This window comes from Bos taurus, chromosome 6 (assembly GCF_002263795.3).
Source record: "Bos taurus isolate L1 Dominette 01449 registration number 42190680 breed Hereford chromosome 6, ARS-UCD2.0, whole genome shotgun sequence".
NCBI classification, from domain to species: domain Eukaryota; kingdom Metazoa; phylum Chordata; class Mammalia; order Artiodactyla; family Bovidae; genus Bos; species Bos taurus.
In genome coordinates, this window is record NC_037333.1 from 99,596,694 (window position 1) to 99,621,657 (window position 24,964).

The window sequence follows — 24,964 nt, forward strand, 5'->3', positions numbered from 1 at the left end:
AATACATTAAATTGCCCTAGCAGATAAACTAGGATAAAATATCCAACACTGGTCTAGGAAATATCACTGAAATATATCTTTCAGAAAACATTTTCTCTAGGAGTACTTTCCACTACAGTGAACACAAAAAAAGGGTCTATTAAACGTTTCTCTTTAAAATCATTAAAACTGTTCATTTAATTATGTGTTAGCTGCTCAGTGGTGTCTGACTCTTGGTGACCCCACGGACTATAGCCCACCAGGGTCCTCTGTCCATGGGATTTTCCAGGCAAGAATACTGGAGTGGGTTGCCATTTCCTTCTCCAGGGAATTTTCCTGATCCAGGGATTGAACCAGGCTCTCCTGCATTGCAAGCAGATTCTTTACTGTCTGAGCCATCACGAAAGTTTATCTAAAAAAGGGATAGTAAAGACTGTGAACTCTTTTTTATATTAATATTCCTTTCTTGTACTTACAGGGCAAAGTGATCACATAACAGTAAGGATCACATGAACAAAAGTAACAATGCAAATCCTTAATTTCTAGTTCCTTTTTAAATAGTTAATTTTCTCAAATTTAAAAATGAAAAGAGGAAGCATAAATTATTCAATAATTATAATACATAAAGGAGAGCTAGACTTAAATAGCACAGACCAGAGGGAAAGGCACAGAAATGTACAAGAGAACTTGGGGAAGGAAGGGAGGAAGGCAGAAAGCATCTGGCTCTCAGTGGATAGTCCTGGAAGCACAGGGACTGGGATCCGTGGCCCAGTGTTTCAGGCCCAATTCTGCCACATCGAGCTGTAGGTTAATAAGTCACAATAAACATGACTTCTTTTCTTTATTCTATAATTGAAGCTCAGGCTAAAATTGAATGACCAAGGTTATATGCTTTTACTTGCTTGGGCAAGGGACCATTTTTACCCTTAAACACTTGTCTTTTAAAATGCTAATTTAGTGCCTTAATCACTGGGGAGGGTGCCTTAAGTTTACCAAGGGGAACTCAAGATTCCCTCCCCTTCTAGTAGGCAAATGACTGGTAATTTACAAATCGCCTTATTGAAGGCATACCACACAACTTACACTGACTAAGGATTTACTTCCTTTCAGTTTTTCCTTTCGATAAAATGACAATCTACACAGAAATTAAGAATTCTTCTTGGTTTTTATGCCTAGTTTTTTCACTGTCAGTTATGTTTCCCTAATTTTCAGATACAGTTTTAAACAATGAACTCAATGAAACTCTCAGGTTAACTTCTTCCCATTCAAACTGATGGTTTACTCCCCACTGCATTGCCCTTTCATGCTATTTATTTTGCATTAATTATTGTATCACTGTTCAGCATTATTTAAATCACTTGTTTGTGGGTGTATCCTGAAGACTGTATGAACTATTTGAAAGAAAAAAATTACAGTTTTAAGTTTTGGGAAACATATTATACATAAGACAGTCCAGTCCACACAAATAATTAATGTCATAGACTAACAAGACCTGCAAATCCTTTTGGCTTTCTGTAATCTTTCAAATGGCAATGAATTAATAAGAAGAATTCTAATCTAATCAGCTTGGCAGATCAAGAGAAAATTTTCCTAATTTATAGATCCCTGCTACTGTGCTCTTGTCAAAAAAAATTTTTTATAACACTAGCTGTAGTTACAGAATTCAATGATCAGCAAGAAATATGGAGACTACAGAAATATTTTTTCCTGTATCTTTTTTAATACTTGAAATAAATCTGTTTTATAGTTTCAAAGATTTTAAAGTACTCTCCTTTCTAATTCCTATTTACTTGGTTTATATTAATTCAGAACTTAGAAATAATCCGTGTATATTGAATTGATAGAACAATGCAGTGGTTAAAAGCTTAGAATGTTGGTTTAGAGTTGTAGTTATTGATCTCAATGTCCAGTATGGAGACTAGAGAAATACTTTTCCTATATCATTTCTTTATACTTGAAATAAACATGTTATATAGGTCCACTCAGATTTTAACAGTAGTCTTCTTTCAATTCCTATTTACTCAGCTTACATTAATTCAGAACCTGGAAATAATCTTTGAATATATGGTAGAATAATGCAAGGCTTAAAAGCTTAGAATGCTGGTTTGGACTACCATAGTTTAAATGCAGTGATGGGATCTCAGTAAATTGGTTTTATTTAATCTTTCTAGACCTCAGTTTCCTCACTTTTTGTAAAACTGGTAATAAGAGGACCAACGTCACAGGGTTGTTATAAGATTATATATAGCACTTAAAACTGTCTGGCAAATACTAAGCATTAAACAAGTGTCATCCATTGATTTGATCTATGTGCTTCTCACCCACTGCTACTTTGCTTCACCCAAAGAAATACCAACTTTGTTCCAAATGAGTAGGAAGTAAGTGGTTACCAGCTTTATATGTTCTGCTCTACGATTTGCAGGAAGTCAGCCTCTCAAATCTTTTAGTTTCTCCTTTGAAAAACATAATTATACCACGTTCTCTTCTTACTTATGAAGCACCAGAGAGGCTGTGCTCTGAATGATATAGCCAATTTGGAAGAGAACTCCCAGATGGATAGGCTTGTGAGAGTTTTAAAGGAGCTCTTTTATGTGACATGATTGGGGAAGAATGTAACAGGATAATGATGTAAATAATGCTGAATACATATAAAATACTGTGAATTTAATCACAGGTTAATTTAAAAGGTCTTTTTAGTGTTTTCCAAGTACAACTTCTGATCTACAATACATGACAGGAAAAATACATTCGAGCAAGGCAAAAATATGCTTCAAAGGAGGAAAGTTTATTAAAAAAAAAAAGTGGCTGTCATTGGCTCAGGAATTACAACTTACAAAAATTTTGTTTTACACTTACATGATTCTAGTAAAACGTTCTTTCCCTCAATGATTATTAAATATTTAACAGGGAAATTAAAATAACAGTAATACAGATACAATTCACTTTGGTAAGAATCTGTGTTTCTGAAGATTTATATAAATTAAAAAAAAATAAAGTTCAAAAATTATACTGGAAGAGTTTATTGTTTAAAGGAACATCACTATAAATCTTGTAAAAATTGGAAAGATTTTATTTTTAAAGCAAATTCACACCCTTATTAAATTTGTAGCTAATTCTGTATTTCTGTGTATTGTAGAGGCTTGGTCTAAGACAAATACGTCTGTGAAAGATCAAGAAAAGTAATTCAATGAGAAAAGTAAAATAACAGTGTCATACAGTTCAGGTCTAACTTGTGTCAGAAGAAGGCAAAGCACAGTAGTTAGGTTCCAAGCTCCAGAACTGACTCACCAGTGTCAGGCTTCTCTTCGTGGTTTATTTCCATAACTACAAACTTCTCACAAACTGCAAAGGTTGGTAAAGTAGAAGAAATGAACTGGCCAAACCTTTTAATACAAGAAAAAGGAGGTTATAGATTTTATTTTTTCTCTCTTCAAAACAACACACTAAGAAATAAAAAAACAAAGAAATGAAAACCAAGAGAATACTTCTTATTTTAACTGATCTTTTATAGATCTTACATGACTGTATTTCAGCTGCTTCCCCTAGAACTGCTGCAATTAACATTAGAACAATTAACATTAATATGCTATAATGTTTTAAAATACATACAGGGAAAAATAAACTTCATCAGAAATATGAGTCCTTTAATGCACTGATTCAAATGATTTCAAAAACTCACCAGTATGGTGTCAAATAAAAATGTTCTAACATTACCTATATGGATCTACTGTAGCCTAATAGTTAAGTCTGGGTTTTGAAAATACAGGTAAGATTAAAATCCTAGCTGTATCAGTTTTTAATCATGTTACTTGGGGCAAGTAGCTTAACCTCTCAGGGCTTTAATTTCTCAATTTGTAATGTAGAGAAAAATAAAAGCCTTGATAGGTTACAGTGAAAATTTTAGCAAAGTGATCATCATAATACCAGGATAAGACCTAAATAAATATTACTACTAATAATGACAATCTCCAAATTAACCTTTAAACTCCAGTTTTAGATCTGTTGCCAAGTTAAAAAAAAATGCTTTCAAGGTAACTGAATATAAAGTGAGTAATTTACATGCTGCATCAACTGGAGACTATTTTACTGGGAATACCCTAGTCAGCGAGTGTGATGTCATCTGTAATACTTGAGCAGTAACATGACAAGAGGTGATTAAGTGCAGTTAAAAGCAATTTTCTATTTGGAAAATAACTTAGGTAGTTTTTTTCTTCCATTTCTGGCCAAGATGAGAATTCTCAAGTGCCTATTAGAACTGCTCTACATTTACTCCATAAATGTGCCTGAAGCCGTATTTCACATTAGCAGCAAAATAACACTCATGTTAAAGAAAAGGTGAGAATATGCAACAATAACATACTATCATCAGTTTGGGTGATAAAGAACAAATACAAAAGACATGGCATGTCCACTGCGGGTGTGCATGCATGTGCATATGTGTTCCTGCACATACCCTGGAGAAGCAGCAAAGCCTGGTCTTGGAAGAGGGCTGGGGACCAAGAATTCCTACACTGAACACTTTGATGTCCAGGACAATCCATCTCACTGAACTAATTCTAATACCCATTCTCCCAAAATTCTATTAGTCACTAGTGGCAACAAATGGTTTACAAGATACATGCCTATTTCTCATGATGCACAAGTATCCTGAATAGTATTAACTTTGCAGGTATTATCCAGGGATAGGAAGCAATTACATTCACTTCAATCATCTTAATCTCATTGGTACTTTCAGTGAACAGACCGATGAACACAGAAGTTTTCACTACCTGAGTAGATCATTGCTGTTGGGAAAACCCTGCAGTAAGAAGCTCAGCACGTTACTAATAGCAGCAATGGTAGGCTGGGATAGAGACATATCTCGAAGAGTCAGTAGCAGCTTTGGGATTAGCTGGAATTCCCTCATCAACTTGGCATTCTTTGAAGCTTCACTGTAAGAGAAAGAAGATTTTATACACTGTACTGGCATCACTTTTGTAACTGAACAACTAATAATTTAGACATCAACCAATACCTGGACTCTGTGAGCAATTCAATAAAGTGTTCAAATAGGGAGAGATGAAGTTCATATGGAGCATGGAGCCAGACCTAAAATAAAAATGAAGAACAGTGGTATATTTAGGGTTAAAAAAATACCCCAAATTGCAACCCAATAAACACAAATGCAGTACATATAACTTATTTCACTTAGACAAATTAGATAAATTAATTGAATATAGCCACTTTCTTAGTTTTTATTTGCTGTCACACTATAAAACTGCTGTTATATGGGACTTCTGATTCTGTTCATAAAGAGATAATTGCTGTGAAAATTACTCTCCTAGAGTAAACAACTAGGAAGGCAAGATCTACAGAAAATCTCTCTGGGCTCAATGACTGAATACTATTAGTGAACACTGAATATAACATACTGAATAGAATGATTACTGGATACAAAAACTGAATGGCAGGAATCCTGTGTAGGTCCAAAACCGGGAATAACCAATGCAAGGTAGCACCACAAACAATTCCTAAAACTCACAAAGGGCTGGGACTAGTCTGTGCTCCCACCAACCTGTGTAGAGACTTCAAAATACATGGGAAGGTTGGGAAGAGGTCTCAGAAGTGTAGTATCTTAGTAGGAGGGCTAAATAACCACTAAGGATGAATCAAAGTCCATCCAAACAAAGCTTAAAAGATGTTTCAAAACTGCAATGCCAGAGCAAAGCCTCGTTAAGAAAATAAAGTAAAATTTACCAATCAACAAAACTTAGCATCTGATCAACAGTTACCAAGTATGCAAATAAAAGGGAAAATATGAGTCATAAGAGAAAAAAAAAATCATTACAAATAGGCCCAGAAATGACAGAGATGGTAGAATTATCGTGACCTCGTTTTTTTTTTTTTTTTTTAATTATTTTAGTTGCACTGGGTTGTTGCTGCACAGGCTTTCTAGTTGCGGTGAGCACGGGCTTCCCTTTGCAGGGGTGTGCAGACTTCTCACTGTGATGGCTTCTCTTGTTGCAGAACACAGGCTGCATGGGCTTCAGCCGTTGTGGCATATGGGTCCTAGAGCATAGGGTCCGTAGCTGAGGTGCACAGGCTTAGTTGCCCTGTAACATGGGGGATCTTCCCGAACCGAGGCTTGAACCCATGTCTCCTACACTGGCAGGTGGGTTCTTTACCACTGAGCCACAAAGGAAACCCTCTGCATACCTTTATCTCCATGCTTTCACACATTTTTTACTGTCTATTTGCTTTTCTCATCTAATGCACTAAACGCCTTGAGGCATGGACTCTTCTGAAATTTTCACATTCTTAGCACCTAATACAGTGCTGGGCTCAAACATTATTTTCTAATAGAATGAGAGGTTTGTGTATTAGAATTTGGAATATCAGGCTGAGAAATGTGCACTTAATTGTGTAGAACAGAGCACTGAAAATTTTTAGTAAGTTACATGATTATATCTTGGAAAGAATGAGGTAAAAACAACACATAAAACAGACTGAAGAAAGGGGAAAAGAAGTGATCGCTATTTGAGTAAGAGGAGAACTGACTAGGGCTTGGATTAGGATGTAGCAGGAGAAACAGAAAACACAGGATACATGAAATGCGGAAGCACAATCTGCCTTAATTCGTGCTGTTTATAAACACTGAAGGAGGAGGAAGTTGATTTTTCAATTTCAAGTCTCACTGACTGGGAGAATTGGTGGTGCTACTAATAGAAACGGAAGTTCAAAGGAAGAACTGACTTGGGGAAAGGATGTTACGTTCATTGTAGGTGTTGCTGGGACACAGAAATGGAAACATTTAGGAAGAAGTTAGAAATATGTCTGGATTCAGATATCAAGCTAAAGATTTAGGTTTTCAAGTCTCCGTAGACATGAGCCTGTGGGGCTGGGTGAGAATCTAAAGGAAAAAGAACAACACAGAGGGAAAGGATAAAGAAGTGAAGGCGGACACTTTTCTGTAAAGTAATGAAAACTTCATACAACGTAGGAGACACGGGTTCCATCCTTGCATCAGGAAGAAAGAAATGGCAACTCACTCCAGTATTCTTGCCTCAAAACTCCCATGGACAGAGGAGCCTGGTGGACTACAGTCTAGGGGGTTACAAAAGAGTCACACATGACCTAGTGACTAAACAACAACAAAATGAAAATTCCATCACCAGAAAATGATGGGGAAAGTAGTGAATAAGATAAAGAGGCAGGTGAGTGATGCCTAAAAGCTGGCAAGAGGAGGACATGCGAGAAAATGGAAACATGGAAACGCAGCATTATATGCTGTGGAGGCTGGGGTAGCAAGAACAGAGGAGAGCCATGAATTTTTATTTAGAGAAGTGCTGCTAATAAGCTTTCAAATAAAGTTTCAGTACAATGTTTACGGCACACAGTCTTTAAAATAACTGACAAGATGGAGCTTACGAAAGTTACAAAGAAGATGATTTAGGGCCAGACATCACAGCAAAGTCTTGAGTACTAGACACTATTCTGGGTTGTAGGGATACAAAGATGCAGACAGACACGATCTCTGCCCTTGTAAAGCCTCCAGTCTTGTGGGAGGAGATTTTATATAGTGATGCGAGCGCAAAGTGCTGTGAACAAGAAATTAAAGACAGAAAGAATATGTGTGATTAAGTGGTGCCTTGAGAGGACAAAGTGGAAGCTATTATGGTAGTAAGTCAGTAGAAATAAAAATCTTGTAATTTTGCTGAAATGAATATTTCACTATACAGCTACTAGTAACCAAAATTTTTTTTGCTGAAAATACTATGTTTGCTTCATGTCATGCCAATGGCAACAGCAAATTGACTATAGTTAGGTATATGCATTACACCATTTCACTGTTATACTATTGATACCATGGATTATCGCTGGTAAAACGCATGATCACTACTCTATTTTGCATGTTTTACTAATGACATTAACGTGAGAATCATAAAATTATAGAACAAAAACATGTCTTAGAAAACGCTTTCATAGTTAACTCATAAATACACCAAAAAAGGAATCGGTTCATTGATTATGTATTACCGGTTAGTGTTTATATACATACTTCAAAATCACAAAGTAGATCCTGGAAAGCTGTTGAATTTGGAATAATGGAAGTCTCATGTCCACTGTCAACAGTTCCCACCAAGGAAAAAGTGAGATGGAGAATGTGGCTGTTAAGAAGGGAGCGTTTCTTCTTAAACAGCATTGCCAGCAACTGAAAGAAAATACCAATGCTTGCTGGTCAATCATCATACACACACATGAGAGCCCTAAGGAGAGCAGTTCCTAAGACTTCTACACTGATTTCTAATCTTTCATCATGATAACATAGCATTATAGGAAATCTGAAAATCAGGGTAATCCCATTCTTCTCTTATTAAACTATTCACTTTTACATAAAATCTACTTGTACATAAATACCTTGAGTTGCTGTTGCCATCACATGTATATAATTTTCTATTCCTGTTCTCTACATAATATTTTGTCAAAAGGATTGTTTTCTTTTGCAACACTGTCTCCATAATTACAATTTTAAAAGACTGAATGATATATGGAATGGTTATAGTATTATTAGTCATTCTCATATTATTGGAACATTGAGATTATTTCTATTTTTTCATGATAGACAATGCTGCAACTGTTATTTTAAGAGTTTTCCAAAACAAAACATCAAAATAGTACAGTTAAATCTACTGAAAACATTATAGTAAACATTATCTACTACCAATGAACTAACTGCTAAAGTTAGAGAAGGCATTTATACTTCATCTTCCCTAGAGGAATTTAATCTTGACCCAAATACTTATTTCTCTTGTTACAAGCAACTTTCCGCCTAAATCCCTAGCAGAGACTGTAAATACGTGAACAGGGCATATTTTTAGTCTCACATGTGTTTTCAGGACTAGCAATGACAAACTTAACATACAGTGGCTCTCATATCCCCTAGCTAACTAATAAGGGAGGAGAGGGAGTAAAAGATGACATGGTGTGAAGGAGAAAGACAAGGAAAACCAGGAGAACCTGGAATTATGACTGATTTAGCCATCTCTAGAGCAAGTGATAATACGATCCTATTTCTTTTTTTTTCGCCCATGCTGTGGAGCATGGCAGGAATCTGTTCCCCATGCATGGGAAGCTCGAAGTCTTAACCAGTGGATCACCAGCGAAGTCCTGACCCTATTTAATTCCTATTGTCATAGAGAAAAATAACTGAACTAACAACCCACATTCTTATTTGAAACGTGTTTTATATTAATAAGAACTACCAACTTTTAAAGTTTACTTGGACAATATAATTCTTCCAGAGTTTGAAAAAATATGAATTAACAATGAAAATTATAAGATTTTTAATGCAAAGTAAAGTGAAGACCAAGCTTTATTGTTACAAACCTGGTAGCCCCGGATTCTTTCCATTTCTTTGCTGGCTAGTGGGTTACTCTTGACCACACAAACTAGGGCCTTGACCGCTGCATACAGCCCTTCCACATCAGAAGCCATGGCTACCAGGCCCAGGATGGCTGCGGCCCCACCAACGTACTGCAAAGTAGTGGCAACAGGCTTAGGAACAAATGTTCTTACTCCTGATTAAAAGACAGTGGAAAGTAGTTAAAATAAATTCCCCATTGTAAACAAGAACTGAATAAATCATCTTAAGAACTATTCATTAATTATGCATCATTTGTTTTTAGTCACTAAGTTGCATCCAACTCTTTTGCGACCCTATGGACTATAGCCCGCAAGGCTGCTCTGTCCATGGGATTTCCCAGGCAAGAACACTGGAGTGAGTTGCCATTTCCTCTCCAGGGGATCTTCCTGACCCAGGGATCGAACCCGCATTTCCTGTGGCTCCTACACTGATAGGCTTGGGAAGCCCATAAAAAAGTCAAAAAACCACATTCCACATTATTGCTCAAAGCTTCTCTCAGTTATGTAATATGAGTAACAGTACATCGGTGACCTTGAAAAGCATGGTAAACACAGTATTGGAACTAACTTTGTAACAATTATCTACATTCTTAACCTTTTTTTTTAAAGGCATTGTTTGAATGTCATCTGCCTACTGATCAAAATTGAGTTTCTTAAAAAAACAAAGCCAATATGCATTTTATATTTTTGTGTGTCTTGTAGCATTCACAATGCTTTTATATAGCATGGAGTTGGATTTTAAAAACTACCATCTAAGGCAATTAGGGCCAGTATTACCAGTTTATAGATAAGAAAAATTGACATCCACAGAGCTCCAATGTCTGGCATAAATCCACAGTGACAGATGAAGTATTAGAACCTAAATCTTTGAGCTCTTCACTCACTGCTTTTTCTACTATACCACAGATCAAGAAGCAATAGTTAGAACTGGACATGGAACAACAGGCTGGTTCGATATTGGGAAAGGAGTAGATCAAGGCTGTATACTGTCACTCTGCTTATTCAACTTAATATGCAGAGCACATCATTTGACGTGCCGGGCTGGCTGAAGCTCAAGCTGGAATCAAGATTGCAGGGAGAAATATCAATAGCCTCAAAAATGTACATGACACACTACCCTAATGGCAGAAAGCGTAGAGGAACTAAAGAGCCTCTTGATGAAGGTGAAAGAGGAGAGTGAAAAAGCTGGCTTAAAACTCAACATTCAAAACACTAAGATCATGGCAAACGGTCTCATCACTTTGTGGGAAATAGATGGGGAAAAAATGGAAACAGTGACAGATTTTATTCTCTTGGGCTCCAAAAATCACTGTGGATGGTGACTGCAGACATGAATTTAAAAGTCGTTTGCTTCTTGGAAGAAAAGCCATGACAAACCTAGGCAGGGTATTAAAAAGTAGAGAAATCACATTGACAACAAAGGTCCGTATAGTCAAAGCTATGGTTTTTCCAGCAGTCATGTATGGATGTAAGAGTTGGACCATAAAGAAGGCTGAACACCAAAGAAATGATGCTTCTGAACTGTGGTGTTGGAGAAGAATCTTGAGAGTCCCTTGGACTACAAGCAGATCAAACAAGTCAATCCTAAAGGAAATCAACCCTGAATATTCATTGGAAGGACTGATGCTAAAGCTGAAGCTCCAGTACTTTGGCCACCTGATGTGAAGAGCTGACTCATTGGAAAAGACCCTGATGCTGGGAAAGACTGAAGGCAGGAGGAGAAGGGGACGACGGAGTGTGAGATGGTTGGATGGCATCACTGAGCAGGTTCTGGGAGTTCGTGATGGACAGGCAAGCCTGGCATGCTGTGGTCCACGGGGTCGCAAAGAGTTGGACATGACTGAGCAGCTGAACAACAACAACAGTGCTGCCATATTTTTGCAAAGAATGTAGAGCTGAGCTCAGGAAATATCTCCTGAGCTGAACAAAGAAAAACTACCATGGGCCTTACCATAAAGGAAACTTTTAGCAGTACAGTATGGTCAAAAAAGAAAAAGTTCAGAGACGTGGACGCTGATGGAACATTAATTGCCAAGGACTGATAAACATGTGGGACACTGACTAGCATAACACTTCTTGTTAATTTTAAAAGGAATCCACACTATATACTGGGCTTCCCTAGTGGCGCAGGCAGTAAAGAACCTGCCTGCAATGCAGGAAACCTGGGTTCAGCCCCTGGGTTTGGAAGATCCCTTGGAGAAGGAAATGGCAACCCACTTCAATATTCTTGCCTTGGAAACCCCATGGACAGAGGAGTCTGGTGGGCTACAGAGCATGGGGTCACAAAGAGTTTTCATGACTCAGTGACTAAACCAGCACCAGAAAGAAGCCTGAAAGGAAAAGGCAATGTGACTCACCCAAGTATCCAATCAGACTGGCCCCGATTGTCCGTGCGGGCCCATTGAGGTGTCCTGCGGAGTTGTGGATCAGCTTCACAGGAGTGGCGTTCTCATGGGAGGAAATGCCTAACTGAAGAACAAACAGGAAAGGAAAAAATGTCATGAGAGAGGAACGGTCTCAACATTCTGACTGGAAAAGAAAAAAGAACACGAATGGGGAACATAACTTTGCTCTCTCGACTTCTCAGAATGTTAAAAAACATGAGCGTTCATTTTTTAAAAACGTGCAAATACTTGCAAAGGTGTGGAAACTCGGAGGAAGCAAGTGAAATATTAATACAATCCACTGAGAGAAAGGTGGTGAGGGGGTCTTGGGGAACAGCTCTGGATTCCTTCTGAATGAAACTCGGTTGTGGTGTAAAGGTTCTCAACACTCACTGCCTCCCAGTATTTCTGATCATAGAATGAATATAAGGCACTGTCCGCGTCCACCCTAACAGGGGCAAGGGGAAAGTTTACAAGTTCGACATGAAAGCAAAAAAAAAATTGTTTCACACTGTATGCAAATAAATGTCACATAAATTGCTCAAAAGTTTATGGATAAAACATGCCCACACAAAAGAAATGTATTTTGCACAGACATACACAATTTGCTTTTAAAGCAAAAAAAAAATGTAATTCATAGACGTAACTCTGTTGTTATCTGTAGAACTAAATTTATGTGGTTTATGTTTCTCAGCAGAGAGATATATCTATTCACAGGCAAGCCTCTGGCTTAAGAGCTTGTCAATACTTACTATTCCCAAATCCTTTCCTTCCAGCCTCTTGATTTCCTTCCCCTTGGCTTTGCCTCCCCTCAACAGCCAAAATGTCTTGACAAGCTCACTGACGACTCCACCTTCCTAAACCTGACGGTCAGTCCTCAGCCTTCACCCTTCTTGACTGCTCTGACACGTCCGCCACAGCAAATCTCTGCCTTCAACACCAGACTCTCCTCGATTTCTCCTTTCGGGCTGGCTCCTTAGTCTTCCCTGCTGGCTCTTCATCATCCCCCCAGGGCCGTGACACTGGAATGTGCCAGATCTCTGTCTGTAAACCTTTCCTCTTCTCTACCTGCATCTCCTCTTTGGTGACTGCACCTAGCCTCGTGGCTTTAACACCACCTAGGAACAACCCTCGGAGAAGGCAATGGCACCCCACTCCAGTACTCTTGCCTGGAAAATCCCATGGGCGGAGGAGCTCGGTAGGCTGCAGTCCATGGGGTCGAGAAGAGTCGGACACAACTGAGCGACTTCACTTTCACTTTTCACTTTCATGCATTGGAGAAGGAAATGGCAACCCACTCCAGTGTTCTTGCCTGGAGTATCCCAGGGATGGGGGAGCCTGGTGGCTGCCGTCTATGCCGTCCGTCACACAGAGTCGGACACGACTGAAGCGATTTAGCAGCAGCAGCAGGAACAACCCTAGCATTCAAACCTCTCCCTTGAACCGACTCCTATTTTCACGAGGCTTTGAGAAGCCTCTTGGAGACACCAAAGTTTTCCAAAACATAATTCTCAACATCTCTCTCACCGGCCCCCAAACTACTCTTCCTATAGTTTTCTTCGGATCAGAACAAGGGACCCCACTTTCTCCTGGCCTACTACCCAGGCCTTCTCTCCCGTCGTTCTGGCCACACCTGCCTCTCTGGCAGGCCTGTACTGTCCCCTCAGGGCCTCAGCACTAGTATCCCTGGAATGCACACTCCACTCCCCTCCCCCCATACATACATCATTCTTTGCCGCCTTCTCTCTCTCAAGACTGCTCCAATTTCGCCTTCTCAGGGAGGCCTCCTCCAACCCTCCCACTGAAACTATCAGCCTCTCTCTCCCCTTTCCGGCTTGGTTTTTCTACCTAGCACTCTTCGTCTTCCAACAGACTCTATGATCAGGTTATTTCTTTCGTTATTACTGTCTGTCTCTTCCATTAGAATGTAAGAACGTTAATAAAGGCAGGGATTTACTCTTCATCTACTGCTGTGTCCTGAACAAAATGGTGCCCGGTGTTTAGTAAGTTATCCAAAAAAAAAAATTAAAATAGCAGTTCTGTTCTTTAGTTTCCTAAGGTTCAATTTCTTAATTGCCAATGAAAATATAAGAATATAGACTGGGCACTTGGAAGGAAATTCTCACTCTTCCAGATTACACTAAATGGCTAAAAATGTTGTGGCTTAAATCCAAAGCAAAATAAACCAAAGTAATACATGACAAATGATGCTTTTAGCAACCACTCCTGCTTGGCGGGGGGTGGTGGTGCCAGAGAAAGCTCTGGAGCACCTTTGCAGGGAGCATCAGCCGTGACCCATTGGGAAATCATTCTGCTTACCTGCTTAGCGATGGCTTTGCTGTCCAGCTTGTTGTACACCTTCCGGATTCTCGCCACTGTCAAGGCGGACACGGACAGTGCATAGAGGCCGAATGACACCTTTTCCTCTGGTACTAATGACACAGGAGATGGGACCACACCTTCAGATTTTGCATCTTTACCTTCAAAAGAAGAATAATCCTTTTCAAAATTATCAGCTTTTCTCTTGATCCTAAGACAATTTTTTAATTCTTATCATTATTTTTAAATGGGTAGCCTTGAAAATCTTTTAAAGTGGAACAAGGAGCTAAAATTTAGAAACTGTTTTACGTAATTTCCAGCTCTTCATTTATTTCTTTAATTAGAAAATAAGGAAAAATCACCCAGTCACAAAGCTTTGCCTGGAGAAAGAAATGGCAACCCACTCCAGTATTCTGGCCTGGGGAATCCCATGGACAGAGGAGCCTGGCAGGCTACAGTCCATGGGGTCTCAAGAGTTGCACATGACTTAGCGACTAAATAACATAAAGCTTTGCATCCCAAGTTTTACTCTTAAAATATACTTAATATGCAGCACAACGTAAAGGAAGAAGAGTTCTAAGTATGACCAACGGAATTACAAAACACTTTCTCTTGGTTCCAAGGAACAAGTGAATGAGTGGAACATGTGAGCTCTGTAGCATTAGGTCTCCTCCCCAGTGAGAGCTCTCATATACGCCTCTCTTTATTCCTCTAGTAGACACAGCAGAGTAGTTCTGAAGAAGGTGACTTAGTGTGAACCTCTGCTTTCTCACTTAAAAGCTGCATGACCTATACATCTCTGCACCTCATTTCCCTCATCTATACAACGCGGATGATAACAATAGTTCCTGAGTCCTGGTGTTTTGAGGAGATGAATGGATACTTGTGAGGGGCCCAGAACAGCTATGTCCTTCTTGGGTATCAATTTATTCAGCACATATTAAGTGCTTAGTCAGTGTTAGGTATTATTAGATATTATCTGAATCAAGAAACTAAGTGAAAGCAAAATTACATAGTCATAGTACTATTATCATTCATCGTATACTTGTCCCAAATCTACTTAAAACTTTGGCAGAATGAGAATGAGGGAAGGGAAGGTAGCATCTGGAAAGAGCACTACCAAAGAACTGAGCTTAACATCAGCGCTCTGATTCTAAATTCCTTTTGGAATAAAGGATAACAGGAGTGGACTGCAGGAATAAAGAGACGAGGCAAACTGATGCTAACTGGTCCAAGCTAAACAATGTTATGTGTGTGTTTGTCAGACTCTTCCTTCTTTCCTTTTCCCAAAGGACATACATTTTAAACGGCTTAGTGTAATAGGAGAAATGACAGAGAGAAGAAGGTTGGGGTTAGACTGTTAAAAGTACACACCCACATCTTGGAGCCAAGAAAAGAAACTGGAAAACTAGTGATAAGACATGAAGACAAGAAACAAGGATGGACGGGATGATTAGTGGAGGAGAGCATTCTGAATAGCAGAGAGGGGTCAAGTTTCATGCTGAACGCAGAGGAGAAGGCCCTTTTATTAGACAAACGTAATGTATAATCTTATCTACACGTATGCACTTATTCACACATTTATATCACAGGAGGTAAGTCTTACATGATTTTAAGAACAAAGAATAAGTTACTCACATGGCATACATACGGCCTGAAAGCTTCCCACGTAATTTGGTCCTAGTTCATAAATGGTAGTAACATTTGAAGGAGGTAATACTTCTTCTAGAAAGTGTGTAGGTCCCAGGCGCCAAACCAATGAAGCAATTTGGCGCTGGGCAGGCGGAGTACCAATGTAGGCATAGACTGTGCTAACCACTGGTGGGTTTGCAGAGCCTGAGCCCCCGGGAGTACTGTGAACATAATGAAGCTGTAAAGAAAAGGAAAGCAAATTTGTGAGAGTCAACCCCAAACACTGTCACTAGGAAAATAATCATTTTTCAAATGAAGATTTTCGTTATCCAGGGCCATACAACTTTATAAATATACAAATGTTGTTGAGCTGCGAAAGATAAGAGCAAGCCAAGATTCTAGAAACGGATGTGCAAGATGGAAATTTGTAACTAAACTCTGTAATACAGATAAACCACCTAATGCTAGAAAGGGCAACAGACAAATATAGAGACACTACTACTCTCTGGTTTGCAAATGAAATTAATGATGCTGTTACGGAATTTTCAGGTTGATATAAAAAGAACTTTCCAACTATGGTTAGGCAGGCAGTCTTGCAATTAGTTATAACACTTGCAATGTGAGTGTGTTGAATAAAACTGCATTAAGAGTTTTATTATGAATGAGTAAAGTGCTATACAAATCTTAGAAAAATGAGTATTAAATAATTTGTGCCATTACTGCCATTCAGTCACTCCAGCACTTTGTGACACCGTGGACTGCAGCATGCCTCCACCTTCTCCTAGAGTTTGCACAAACTCGTGTCCATTGAGTTGGTGATGCCATCTAACCATCTCATTCTCTGCCACCACCTGATCCTTTTGCACCTCAATCTTTCCCTGCATCAGGGTCTTTTCCAATGAGCTCCTCTTTGTATCATGTGGCCAAAGTATTAGAGCCTCAGTTCCAGTATCATGACTTGCAATGAATATTCCAGATTGATTTCCTTTAGGAATGACTGGTTTGATTCCTTTGATGTCAAGGGACTCTCAAGAGTCTTCTCCAGCACTACAACTCAAAATCATTGATTCTTCGGTGCTCAGCCTTTTTATGATCCAATTTTTACATCTGTATATGACTAACGGAAAAACCATAGCTTTGATTATACGGACGTTTGTCGCAAAGTGATGTCTCTGCTTTTTAATACACTGTCTAGGTTTGGTCCATAGCTTTTCTTCCAAGGAGGCACATGTCCTTTTAATTTCAGTTCCCTGGCTGCAGTCACCATCTGCAGTGATTTTGGAGCCCCCAAAAATAAAGTCTCCCACTATTTCCATCGTTTCCCCATCCATTACGCATGAAGTGATGGGATTGAATCCCATGATCTTCATTTTTTGAATGTTTGAGTTTTTAGCCGGCTTTTTCACCCTCCTCTTTTCACTTTCCTCCAGAGGTTCTTCGGTTCCTCCCACTTTCTGCCATAAGGGTCAGTTGCCATCTGCGTATATGAGGTTACTGATATTTCTCCCTGCAATCTTGATTGCAGCTTGTATTTCATTCAGCCCAGCGTTCTCATGATGTTACTCTGAATATAAATTAAAATAAGCAGGGTGACAATATATAGCTTTGCTGCACCCCTTTCCCAATTTTGAACCAGTCTGTTGTTACTAGTTCTGGTTCTCACTGTTGCTTCTTAACCCACATACAGGTTTCTAAGGAGCCAGGTGAGGTGGTCTCATAGTCCGATCTCTTTAAGACTTTTCCTCTTGTTGTGATCCACACAGTCAAAGGCTTTAGTGCAGTCAGATGTGAAGCAGAAGCAGATGTTTTTTTGGAACGCCTTTCCTTTTTCTATGATTCAACAGATGTTGGCAATTTGATCTCTGGTTCCTCTGCTTTTCCTAAATCCAGCTTGAACATCTGGAAGTTCACGGTTCATGTACTGTTGAAAGCTCAATGTATTGAAACTGCACCTTATATCAGAACAACTCTGAGGGTTTTCATTTCCCCAGAGTAGGAGTTTGGATGTTGTAGGTGGGCTGTGCCTCATCCTTTAGTAGATCATCCTCATGTTTTATTTTTTTTTTTTTTAATTGAAGAGTTAGTTTCAAGTGTACAGCAGTATTTCAGTTATATGTGTATATATATATATAGTTGTATATAGTCATATAACATAGCTATATAGTTATATATATAGTGATTTAGTGTGCACACGCATATATATGCATGTGTGGAAGCTAAGTCACTTCAGTCGTGTCTGACTCTTTGTGACGCTATGGACTGTAGCCCAGGTTCCTCTGTCCATAGATTTCCCAGGCAAGAATACTGGAATGGGTTGCCATGCCTTCCTCCAGGGAATCTTCCTGACCCGAGAATAGACGTCTCTCATGTCTCTGCATTGGTGGGAGGGTTCTTTACTGCTAGCACCACCTGGGAAGACATATGTGTGTGTGTGTGTGTGTGTGTGTGTGTGTATGTGTATATATATATATATTCTTTTTCACATTCTTTCCCATTATAGCTTATTATAAGATGCTGAATATAGTTCCATGTGCTGTACAATAGGTCCTTGTTGGAGGACAAGACAATCCTGACTTCCCAAAGTCCAGGTCCACAATCAATGACTTAGCTGACCCAAGGTAGGCAGACCAGAGTGGTACCTGGGACCCACAAGATATGCCAGCCCCAGACCTGGATTTGTACTTTGCATCAGGAAACACCCACACCTTTCGAACTACAGGACTTGGGAGCCAGTGTCCACTTGCCCATTTTACAGACTGGAAAACAGGAGATCAGAGAGTAGAATGGACATCCATGATCACACCTGCCCGAGCTGGAGCCTAAGGTCCTGATGCCCAGGCCTCTGCTCACTAGGCCTTCTTAGACTCCACTTTGGAGGTTTTAAAAGATAAGTTTATTTCCTCTCATGTGCAAGAAAGAAATGGATGTGAGAGGGTGAACGAGGGAGGTGCTTCCACTGAAATCTCCACGCCCCCGCCCACCACCCCCATGTGGGAACCCGGGAGGAGAGAGGGCTGGAACTCACCAAAAGCAGCTTGCAGCGCCCACGGCCCTTCTTTGCCCTGCATTCTTGACACCTGACCCTCCTGGTTCTCCAGGTCTCAGTTCGGGCATGGTGGCTGGCAACAGCTCTCTCACCCCTGACAGAAGTCAGACCGCAGGCACTTCGTGGGGCGTGGTGACTTGTGGGGTTGACAGCCAGCCCTGTAAGGTCCAACAGGCACCCGTTTGCACTATGGGGAGTCAGGTCCAGCGATGGGGACCAGTCCCTGGCCAGCCAGTCTCGAATCCCTGTTCAAGTCCTCTGTGAAGGGTGCCTGTCTCAGCCTTGGCACGCGGACACCTGGAGCTGGTTAATCCAGGGCTGGTTAATCCTTTGTCAGGGGTAACCATCCTGTGCTCTGTGAGATGTTCAGCAGCATCCCTGCTTCCATCCACTAATGCCAGGAGCATCACTTGATGACCACCCACTCTTGAGGATCAGAAATATCTCAGAAATGGTCACATGACTGAAAGTGAAAGTTGTGTCCAACTTTTTGCAACCCCAGGGACAATAAAGTTATTTCTCTTTGTTACAACGCAACTTTCCGCCTAAATCCCTAGCAGAGACTGGTAAAATCGTGAACAGGGCATATTTTTAGTCTCACATGTGTTTTCAGGACTAGCAATGACAAAACTTAACATACAGTGGCTCTCATATCCCTAGCTACTAATAAGGGAGGAGAGGGAGTAAAAGATGACATGGTGTGAAGGAGAAAGACAAGGAAAACCAGAAGAAACCTGGAATTATGACTGATTTAGCCATCTCTAGAGCAAGTGATAATACGATCCTATTTCTTTTTTTTTTTCGCCCATGCTGTGGAGCATGGCAGGAATCGTGTTCCCATGCATGGGAAGCTCGAAGTCTTAACCAGTGGATCACCAGCGAAGTCCTGACCCTATTTAATTCCTATTGTCATAGAGAAAATATAACTGAACTAACAACCCACATTCTTATTTGAAACGTGTTTTATATTAATAAGAACTACCAACTTTTAAAGTTTACTTGGACAATATAATTCTTCCAGAGTTTGAAAAATATGAATAACAATGAAAATTATAAGTTTTAATGCAAAGTAAAGTGAAGACCAAGCTTTATGTTGTTACAAACCTGGTAGCCCCGGATTCTTTCCATTTCTTTGCTGGCTAGTGGGTTACTCTTGACCACACAAACTAGGGCCTTGACCGCTGCATACAGCCCTTCCAATCAGAAGCCATGGCTACCAGGCCCGGATGGCTGCGGCCCCACCAACGTACTGCAAAGTAGTGGCAACAGGCTTAGGAACAAATGTTCTTACTCCTGATTAAAAGACAGTGGAAGTAGTTAAAATAAATTCCCATTGTAAACAAGAATGAAATAAATCATCTTAAAGAACTATTCATTAATTATGCATCATTTGTTTTTAGTCACTTAAGTTGCATCCAACTCTTTTTGCGACCCTATTGGATATAGCCCGCAAGGCTGCCTTGTCCATGGGATTTCCAGGCAAGAACATGGAGTGATTGCCATTCCTCTCCTAGGGGATCTTCCTGACCCAGGGATCGAACCCGCATTTCCTGTGGCTCCTACACTGATAGGCTTGGGAAGCCCATAAAAAAGTCAAAACCACATTCCACATTATTGCTCAAACGCTCTCATCTCAGTTTTATATAAACCAGTACATCGGTGACCTTGAAAAGCATGGTAAACACAGTATTGGAACTAACTTTGTAACAATTACTACATTCTTAACCTTTTTTTTTAAAAGGCATTGTTTTAAATGTCATCTGCCTCATGATCAAAATTGAGTTTCTTAAAAAAAAAGCCAATATGCATTTTATATTTTTGTGTGTCTTGTAGCATTCACAATGCTTTTATATAGCATGGAGTTGGATTTTAAAACTACCATCTAAGGCAATTAGGGCCAGTAATTACCAGTTTATAGATAAGAAAATTGACATCCACAGAGCTCCAATGTCTGGCATAAATTCCACAGTGACAGATGAAGTATTAAGAACCTAAATCTTTGAGCTCTTCACTCACCTGCTTTTTCTACTATAGCCACGATCAAGAGCAATAGTTAGAACTGGACATGGAACAACAGGCTGGTTCGATATTGGGAAAGGAGTAGATCAAGGCTGTATACTGTCACTCTGCTTATTCAACTTAATATGCAGAAGCACATCATTTGACGTGCCGGGCTGGCTGAAGCTCAAAGCTGGAAATCAAGATTGCAGGGAGAAATATCAATAGCCTCAAAAATGTACATGACACACTACCCTAATGGCAGAAAGCGTAGAGGACAAAGAGCCCTCTTGATGAAGGTGAAAGAGGAGAGTGAAAAAAGCTGGCTTAAAACTCAACATTCAAAACACTAAGATCATGGCAAACGGTCTCATCACTTTGTGGAAATAGATGGGAAAAATGGAAACAGTGACAGATTTTATTCTCTTGGGCTCCAAAAATCACTGTGGATGGTGACTGCAGAACTGAATTTAAAAAGTCGTTTGCTTCTTGGAAGAAAAGCCATGACAAAACCTAGGCAGGGTATTAAAAGTGAGAATCACATTGGACAACAAAGGTCCGTATAGTCAAAGCTATGGTTTTCCAGCAGTCATGTATGGATGTAAGAGTTGGACCATAAAGAAGGCTGAAACACCAAAGAAATGATGCTTCTGAACTGTGGTGTTGGAGAAGAATCTTGAGATGTCCCTTGGACTACAAGCAGATCAAACAAGTCAATCCTAAAGGAATCAACCCTGAATATTCATTGGAAGGACTGATGCTAAAGCTGAAGCTCCAGTACTTTGGCCACCTGATGTGAAGAGCTGACTCATTGGAAAAGACCCTGATGTTGGAAAGACTGAAGGCAGGAGGAGAAGGGCGACGCGGAGTTGAGATGGTTGGATGGCATCATCTGAGCAGGTTCTGGGAGTTGGATGGAACAGGCAAGCCTGGCATGCTGTGGTCCACGGGGTCGCAAAGAGTTGGACATCTGAGCAGCTGACACCAACAACAGTGCTGCCATATTTTTGCAAAGAATGTAGAGCTGAGCTCAGGAAATATCTCCTGAGCTGAAACAAAGAAAAACTACCATGGGCCTTACCATAAAGGAAACTTTTAGCAGTACAGTATGGTCAAAAAAGAAAAAGTTCAGAGACGTGGACGCCTGATGGAACATTAATTGCCAAGGACTGATAAACATGTGGACACTGACTAGCATAACACTTCTTGTTAATTTTAAAAGGAATCCACACTATATACTGGGCTTCCCTAGTGGCGCAGGCAGTAAAAGAACCTGCCTGCAAATGCAGGAACCTGGGTTCAGCCCCTGGGTTTGGGAAGATCCCTTGGAGAAGGAAATGGCACCCACTTCAATATTCTTGCCTTGGAAACCCCATGGACAGAGGAGTCTGGTGGGCTACAGAGCATGGGGTCACAAAGAGTTTTCATGACTCAGTGACTAAACCAGCACCAGAAAGAAGCCTGAAAGGAAAAGGCAATGTGACTCACCCAAGTATCCAATCAGACTGGCCCCGATTGTCCGTGCGGGCCCATTGAGGTGTCCTGCGGAGTTGTGGATCAGCTTCACAGGAGTGGCGTTCTCATGGGAGGAAATGCCTAACTGAAGAACAAACAGGAAAGGAAAAAATGTCATGAGAGAGGAACGGTCTCAACATTCTGACTGGAAAAAGAAAAAAGAACACGAATGGGAACATAACTTTGCTCTCTCGACTTCTCAGAATGTTAAAAAACATGAGCGTTCAATTTTTTAAAAACGTGCAAATACTTGCAAAGGTGTGGAAACTCGGAGGAAAGCAAGTGAAATATTAATACAATCCACTGAGAGAAAGGTGGTGAGGGGGTCTTGGGACAGCTCTGGATTCCTTCTGAATGAAACTCGGTTGTGGTGTAAAGGTTCTCAACACTCACTGCCTCCCAGTATTTCTGATCATAGAATGAATATAAGGCACTGTCCGCGTCCACCCTAACAGGGGCAAGGGGAAAGTTTACAAGTTCGCCATGAAAGCAAAAAAAAAATTGTTTCACACTGTAGCAAATAAATGTCACATAAATTGCTCAAAAGTTTATGGATAAAAACATGCCCCACACAAAAAATGTATTTTGCACAGACATACACAATTTGCTTTTAAAGCAAAAAAAAAATGTAATTCATAGACGTAACTCTGTTGTTATCTGTAGAACTAAAATTTATGTGGTTTATGTTTCTCAGCAGAGAGATATATCTATTCACAGGCAAAGCCTCTGGCTTAAGAGCTTGTCAATACTTACTATTCCCAAATCCTTTCCTTCGCCTCTTGATTTCCTTCCCCTTGGCTTTGCCTCCCCTCAACAGCCAAAAATGTCTTGACAAGCTCACTGACGACTCCACCTTCCTAACCCTGACGGTCAGTCCTCAGCCTTCACCCTTCTTGACTGCTCTGACACGTCCGCCACAGCAAATCTCTGCCTTCACCCAGACTCTCCTCGATTTCTCCTTTCGGCTGGCTCCTTAGTCCTTCCTGCTGGCTCTTCATCATCCCCCCAGGGCCGTGACAACTGGAATGTGCCAGATCTCTGTCTGTAAACCTTTCCTCTTCTTCTACCTGCATCTCCTCTTGGTGACTGCACCTAGCCTCGTGGCTTTAACACCACCTAGGAAAACCCTCGGAGAAGGCAATGGCACCCACTCCAGTACCTTGCCTGGAAATCCCATGGGCGGAGGAGCTCGGTAGGCTGCAGTCCATGGGGTCGAGAAGAGTCGGACACAACTGAGCGCTTCACTTTCACTTTTTCACTTTCATGCATTGGAGAAAGGAAATGGCAACCCACTCCAGTGTTCTTGCCTGGAGTATCCCAGGGATGGGGGAGCCTGGTGGCTGCCGTCTATGCCGTCCGTCACAAGGTCGGACACGATGAAGCGATTTAGCAGCAGCAGCAGGAAACAACCCTAGCATTCAAACCCTCCCTTGAACCGACTCCTATTTTCACGGAGGCTTTGAGAAGCCTCTTGGAGACACCAAAGTTTTCCCAAAACATAATTCTCAAACATCTCTCTCACCGGCCCCCAAACTACTCTTCCTATAGTTTTCTTCGGATCAGAACAAGGACCCCCACTTCTCCTGGCCTACTACCCAGCCTTCCTCTCCGTCGTTCTGGCCACACCTGCCTCTCTGGCAGCCTGTACTGTCCCCTCAGGGCCTCAGCACTAGTATACCCTGGAATGCACACTCCACTCCCCCCCCCCATATCTACATCATTCTTTGCCGCTTCTCTCTCTCAAGAACTGCTCAAAATTTCGCCTTCTCAGGGAGGCCTCCTCCAACCTCCCACTGAAACTATCAGCCTCTCTCTCCCCCTTTCCGGCTTGGGTTTTTCTACCTAGCACTCTTCGTCTTCCAACAGACTCTATGATCAGGTTATTTCTTTCGTTATTACTGTCTGTCTCTTCCATTAGAGAATGTAAGAACGTTAATAAAGGCAGGGATTTACTCTTCAATCTACTGCTGTGTCCTGAACAAAATGGTGCCCGGTGTTTAGTAAAGTTATCCAAAAAAAAAAATTAAAATAGCAGTTCTGTTCTTTAGTTTCCTAAGGTTAATTTCTTAATTGCCAATGAAAATATAAGAATATAGACTGGGCACTTGGAAGGAAATCCAACTCTTCCAGATTACACTAAATGGCTAAAAATGTTGTGGCTTAAATCCAAAGCAAATAACCAAAGTAATACATGACAAATGATGCTTTTAGCAACCACTCCTGCTTGGCGGGGGTGTGGTGCCAGAGAAAGCTCTGGAGCACTTTGCAGGGAGCATCAGCCGTGACCCATTGGGAAAATCATTCTGCTTACCTGCTTAGCGATGGCTTTGCTGTCCAGCTTGTTGTACACTTCCGGATTCTCGCCAACTGTCAAGGCGGACACGGACAGTGCATAGAGGCCGAATGACACCTTTTCCTCTGTACTAATGACACAGGAGATGGACCACACCTTCAGATTTTGGCATCTTTACCTTCAAAAGAAAATAATCCTTTTCAAAATTATCAGCTTTTCTCTTGATCCTAAGACAATTTTTAATTCTTATCATTATTTTTAAAATGGGTAGCCTTGAAAATCTTTTAAAGTGGACAAGGAGCTAAAATTTAGAAACTGTTTTACGTAATTTCCAGCTCTTCATTTATTTCTTTAATTAGAAAATAAGGAAAAATCACCAGTCACAAAGCTTTGCCT

General features: G+C 40.5%; 1 protein-coding gene and 1 long non-coding RNA gene across 2 annotated transcripts in view; both read right to left on the bottom strand.

Annotated features, from left to right (window-relative positions):
* WDFY3 (WD repeat and FYVE domain containing 3) overlaps positions 1-24,964 on the bottom strand; it is a 306,558-nt gene that overhangs the window by 91,287 nt on the left and 190,307 nt on the right. The window contains exons 28-30 of the mRNA XM_015471703.3: positions 4,994-5,067; positions 4,749-4,910; positions 3,268-3,362 (exon numbers count right to left, since the gene is read on the bottom strand). Coding sequence (XP_015327189.2) covers positions 3,268-3,362; positions 4,749-4,910; positions 4,994-5,067 — 331 coding nt within the window. The remainder of the gene's footprint in view (positions 1-3,267; positions 3,363-4,748; positions 4,911-4,993; positions 5,068-24,964) is intronic.
* Positions 19,984-24,641, bottom strand: LOC112447118 (uncharacterized). Its single transcript, XR_003035210.2, has 3 exons — positions 24,587-24,641; positions 22,249-22,360; positions 19,984-20,055 (listed from the first exon to the last, which is right to left on the bottom strand). It is a non-coding gene; the product is annotated as an uncharacterized lncRNA (long non-coding RNA).